A 6259-nucleotide genomic window follows, 5' to 3' on the forward strand; every position below is an offset into this window, starting at 1 on the left:
CTGCTTTCGAAATAACAATAAACACACTAAATGCATTATAAATGTAAGGCTGATTGTTTTTCAAACGAAGAACAACTAATTGTATGGTCTGATAATTTTATTTTGGTTCTATCATTACGTAACATAATAGTCTGCCTTTGATCTAAGATGTCAGGAAAATAACTGATAAGGAACGTTCAAATCTTATATTCGTCATTCCAAAATTTTGTTCAACTTTTAATTACCAAATAATCAATCATTTTAGGGTCGGTATTTAATTTTTTTTTCGAAAAATTATTCCATTATCAAACTGGCATGAAAAAATATTTTCGATAAATGTAAAGCTATGTGGGCTACTAACATATCTTTTTGATTTGATCTTAGTCAAGTACTGGTTATATAAGAAGAGCCATATTGTTCTCACAATTAACTGATAAATCTTCAGTAAAAAATGTGACTTATATTAATAATATCGAATGTCCTCATTAACTAATGTGTTGTATAACGTGATTTCTTTCGGTTAAAGTTGTTTTTTTAAGTAGACGGTATACTGTTTTCCGAATCAGATCATGGTAAAACATTTGCTTTATAATTGTTCAAGTCATTGTAAAATTATTTATTAATTTTTTTAACGTCACATATGTCGAAGTTATCTCAAAAAAAGGAATCGTCCATGAAGTAAGTAAATTATTTTATTTTACATCTTATTTATTAATTATTTAAGAGCGCGGAGAGAGGTTCAGTGGGTTAACTACATGAGTCTAACTTATAGATTCGAGTCCCGTGGCATAAAATTTATTTTCTGTTACTTCAGGCCTGTGCTGTGTAACCTCAGTCTTTATGAACTAAAAAAATCTTTTTAACTTATCCAGGGACTTGAATGTGAATACAGACAATATCAACTCCTTTGATAGTCACTGTTCTTAAAAAAAGTACTTCCTTATCAAGTATTGAACCCAAATTCCTTCATGAGTTATATTGATATTTTTTTTTTGTACTTGGTGCTTTTGTTTTTCATTTCATTATTTTTTTTTTTAACTTAATACATATAGTGCAATCGTTCTTTAAACATCATACAATTACTATTAACTGTATTAATAAAGTAATAATTAATCTTTATTATGATATAATAATAGTATTGTACAAACGCTTGTAATAATAATATTAAGCCAAAACAGGTATTTTCTCACTGAGATTTTAAAAATATATTGTGTATAGTAAAGTCACAGATGATGTGATTTCTTCACGTTGCCTATATAATATGATAACAAATCTTCTTCTAAAGTGCCTTTGACATGTTGGTGTTTGATCTTCGAGTCATTTTGAGTTTGATCCTTGGTGTTTGATCATCGAGTCATTTTGAGTTTGATCCATGGTGTTTGATCTTTGAGTCATTATCTAACTCTTTCTTTCTTATTTACTTCTTTTATTCATTTATAAAAATCATTAATGAAGATTTTTTCCTGGTTATTTTGAAGAAAACAAATTATCTTCTCAAATAAATAGTGAATTATTGTAATATATCTGATGATGATGAATGTTGTATAAATACATATATAAGCCAGTCAGAAGTAAAAGCATATTCACAACGTAATCTATTTATCTCTATTTCCTGTTTTTATATGTAAAAGAAAAATATTTAGTTCTCTTCGATTCTACTAAACATTATTTATTATTTAGGCCAAAGTAAAAAAATAAATAAGCGAATAAAGTTTCTAAGTTGTATTTCTGTCATAAATTATAACTTGATAACAAATTTTTGGTTTGTAAAAAATTAAAAGTTAGTCAATATATGGCAAATGAGATTACAAAGTTATGGACTTTAGTTTTAATTTAATCAATAAAAAATAAAAAGGTTTGGGGGCTTTTTTTTGTTCATTTAAAAAAATAAATAAAAACTTCTCATTGTTAGCAATAATAATAAATAATAATAACATGAAAAGCAAAGATCGCTTCGTAATCTTTTATTTAATTCCTGTATTGTTTTCGACAAGAACAAAATGTATATGAGAATGACGTCTTTGCAAAAAATCCTAAAAAACGAATTTTTATAGCAACAGAAAAATAAAAACAATTTGTATATAATTTTCACCTTCCCTGTGGCCTTTAAATTATTTTTATCATAAAAATAGAAATAACTTCAACACAATCCCATTCTACATAAAATAATAAAATACAGGTAGTATAATCTATTTTGTACATACAATTATTATAGAATGTTCTAAAAAACTGAGGACCATTTTTTCATAGCTAAAATTTTTGTTTTAGTATATAATTAAATAAACACTGAGTCAATGATATGTATTTTGAATATTTGTTAGTAAGGAAAATAATATTTGTCAATTTTTTTTTGTAATAATAAATATTTTTTAAATTTCTTTTTATGCCTGCAATTTCAGGAAAATTATAAAAAATAAATCCTATAAAAGTTCCGCCTAGAGTACTTTAAATATTTTACGAGCGATTACATAATCGGCTGTTTTCTTTAGAAAACCTTTCTCCATTAAAATTAAAAATAAAATAAATTCTGAAAAGAATGGAAACATTAAATCTCACAGAACAATAAAATTCAATTTATAATGCATATAAACACACTTTCTTCTTTTCTAGTGACCTAGATTCAGTTTCGGTTTTCTAACGTGAATAAACAATACTGAATAATTTACTCGATTTATAGAACACTGAAGGGAATTTCCAGTTATTCACTGCAGAGAAAAAAATCAACGGGATTTTTATGATGGTTTAAACTGGGAAGTTCATAAACAAAGGATGTAGAGAATAAAAGTGAAAAAAAAAATCGCGAAAATGCTGGCATTTTCTTATAAATACTTATCCATGTTTATTTTAGCTTGGCCGTCTTGCCTGTTTACCATCTCGAAACTCCTGACGCAACACGCGTGGAAAATAACTTGCTTGAGAAGCATCTCGTTCAATTTGCTGATACGACGGGAATAAGGGGATACTAAAAGTTTTAAAAGTGTTATGGTTTCTCTTCAGGAATAAAAAAAAAACAAATAAATGTCTATAAAACTGAAAAAAAAGATCTTCGACGTCATAGGAACTCACTATATGTCCATGACATAACTAAATGTTTAAAAATGATTATCACATTTGCAAATGACGGGGCATCGTCTAAAAAAATGTTTGGGTCGAATAATGAAGATTATACAGGGAAATAAAGCAAAGTTTTAACTAATGGGTTGAAGCAACAATTTTTTTTTTTATTGATAGATTTTTTTATTGATATATGCTATATTAAAATCTGCCACACAGTTGTGGGCAATAGGTAAAAAAATCTTTAAAAAAAATAAAAAAACTCTCTTAAAATATATACAAACAAAAGAATAAACAAGGAAGCAACAATAGCCAATAAATATTTCTCGAGGCTTCTAGTTGTTTAAATAATGTTCTCAGAGGCTTACAACTATTTTTAGTTTAATACTACAATATATCTCCATCCTCGTTTCTGAAAACCTTCAGTAAATAATTTAATTTTTTTTTTGTTAGAAAAAAATGTTTTTTTTTTGGAATTTGGATATTGGTAATTTTGGTAAGATAATAAGATTGTAATTTTTTCCTTTTCGTAAGGGATGCTACTCCACTGACTTCAGTACATTTTTCTATGTTCAGATCAATCATCCATTTATTGAAGTATTGTTCTTGTTCATTAAAATGACTTTGCAAAGTATTTCTAGCTATTATTATGTCATCATGTTGGGAGAATGCTGTATCGTCAGGAAACATAGCTATGGAGGTATGTGTGGTGAACATAGAAGTTGAACAGAATGGGAGAAAGGACTGAACCTTGTGGAGTACCGGCATTGATTTGTCTGAGGGTAGAATTCGGTTCATTTATTCTAACAGAAAATGTTCTACCGTTGAGGAATGAGCTCAGAATATCGCATAAGTACTTTGGAGTGTACATCCGCTTTAGCTTGTATAGGATAGGGGTTCTGAAATTAAAAAAATAAATAAATTATACAGTTGCTAATTACAATAAATAAATACAAAAAAAATTGCTTACTCTTAAACAAAAAATTAACATATAATACATTAATAAACAAATAAACTTTCAGTAAATTGACCGTAATTACATCATTAGACTATAACGTTTTCTCTTACTAAAATCTAGTCGTATAATAATAACATGAAACACGGTATAAGAAAACTGCTGAAGTTGGCAGAGAAGAGTAAACATGTTATGATGGAAAGGACTTTCCACGGTAAACTGACCCTATTCCATTATCTCACTGGACTACGAGGAGCCACTCATCAACTCCCTGTCTCTCTCACACTCAAAATTTGGCTAAGGCTGCATCAGGAAATACTATCGTAAGCGAGATGCTATTGCACTTTCCAAGTCAAATTACAAAGTACTTGTTATCTTGTAGTACAAGAGCCGAAGAGGAGAAAAAAGGCAGTTATCTCATCCCATTTTTTTATTAATTGAATGAAAACTATGTATAATTACTAGTCAAAACTGATGAGTCTGGCAAGTATAGGTATGGGAAATAAAAAATGACGACTGTTTCAAAGTGATAAAAAAAAACTAATTTTTCATTCGGAGCTCTATATCTTAAAAAGTAGGAACAACACAAGAAAACCTAAGAGAACGTCATTTAAAGAAGAAGAGTGCTAAAATATAGCCCTGATAGAGTTATTTACGTTAAATAGTTTTCGAGATATAGCTTTTTAAAAAGAAACATTTCATAAAAATGTTGTATGGGACGTACTGAAAGATCAGACTGAATATATTTTGAAAAATTTATATCTCAAAAACCATTTGACGTACAGATGTCTAGATAGCACTCAAACTAAAGCTAGTTTAATGAGCTATAAAGAAGTATATGATGTTTATCTTCGTAGGTGTAATAGTTTACATGAAATTTGCTAAAATAAATTGATTGGTGTTAAGGACAAATTTTCATTTGCCAAATTCATATTCATATGTGAATACCATAAAAACTACTACCTCTACGAAGATAAGTGTCATGAACTACTGTATAGTAAGTTAAATTTCCTTTATTGAGTGTTGGCAGACATATGTACGTCTTATGGATCTAGAGATATAGATTTTTCAAAATAAATTCACTAACGACTGATCTTTTAGTACATTCCATACAACATTTTTATGAAAATTTTTTAAAAAGCTATATTTCGAGAACCATTAAGTGTAAATAGCTCTATAAGGGGTTAAATTTTAGAAAATTTCCTATAATTTGAATGATGTTCTCTTAGATTTTCTACTGTTGGTAGTTTTAAAGATATTGAGCTCAATAAGGAATAAAAAAAAATAATTATTTTAAAAGTTTTGAAACAGTTGCCATTTTGTATTCCTACCTATACATGGTAGACTCATCAATTTTTACTAGTAATACGTAGTTTTGATTAAAGTAATGATAAATTGGGGTAAAATAACCGCCTTTTTACTCTTCTTGGGCTCTTGTACTAAAGGGATAAGAAAATCATACTTCTGACCAAATTGTCATATTTTCAGTTCCAGCACATATCAAACTACATTAAGGATTAAGGACTGATTCATAGTCAGTAATGTTCTGATTAAGTTAGAAAGGAGTTTTTTTTTATTCTGGAAATAGTTAAATTTCATTGTTAGAATATTTTTTTAATGGATCCTTCAAATATATATTATCTCATCTAATTGGAAATTCCAGTTTTAGGAGCGCGAAAAAAAACTAAAAAAAAATGGATTAGGTTTGAGAATTACCTTTGTAATCAAAATACAGTCCACATGGCCTTGTTATATAACCCAGCGAAAATCAAATAAAAATACGAAAATAGGTTAGGGCTGAACCTATATAAATATATGTTTATATACATTATATATATTTATATAGGTAATATATATTGTCGGATTTAAGTAATCCGATTTTCTCGGTTAATTTTTGGATTTATATAAAGTCGGGGTCGGGGGTCTCATTTTCTGATGCCCCCCCTTGCCGCGAACACCGGAAGACCCCGAAGACGCCGCGACTGCAATGCCGCCCCAGCTTTATCATGCAGGCTAGGACCTGGCCTACCCCTACCATTACGCCAGGCTCATGAACACGCTGGCCAGCCCTTGAAGAATGAGGACGTCCTTTTCAGGCACAGGAAAATACACGGTATTCACCGTTTCGCCTACCGCACACCTTGACGAGGAAAGCGGCCTAGAAGACGTCACCGCGTCGGCGAAAACGTCATTCAACAGATAAGCACATTATTTATGCCATGAGACCACCCCACTTTTCTGATCTGTATTATTAAATAGAAATAATTTATA

At 29.3% G+C, this 6259-nt stretch overlaps 1 protein-coding gene across 1 annotated transcript in view; it reads left to right on the forward strand.

Moving 5' to 3' along the window:
• Positions 1 to 604: 604 nt before the first annotated feature.
• The window catches only part of Sesn (Sestrin), a 265432-nt gene continuing 259777 nt past the window's right edge, over positions 605 to 6259 (forward strand). The window contains exon 1 of the mRNA XM_014427229.2: positions 605 to 657. Within this exon, the coding sequence (XP_014282715.1) occupies positions 620 to 657 (38 nt within the window). The 5' untranslated portion in view covers positions 605 to 619. The remainder of the gene's footprint in view (positions 658 to 6259) is intronic.

The sequence above is a fragment of the Halyomorpha halys genome, unplaced genomic scaffold, assembly GCF_000696795.3.
Source record: "Halyomorpha halys isolate HHAL.00 unplaced genomic scaffold, Hhal_1.1 Scaffold627.1, whole genome shotgun sequence".
In the NCBI taxonomy this organism is placed as follows: domain Eukaryota; kingdom Metazoa; phylum Arthropoda; class Insecta; order Hemiptera; family Pentatomidae; genus Halyomorpha; species Halyomorpha halys.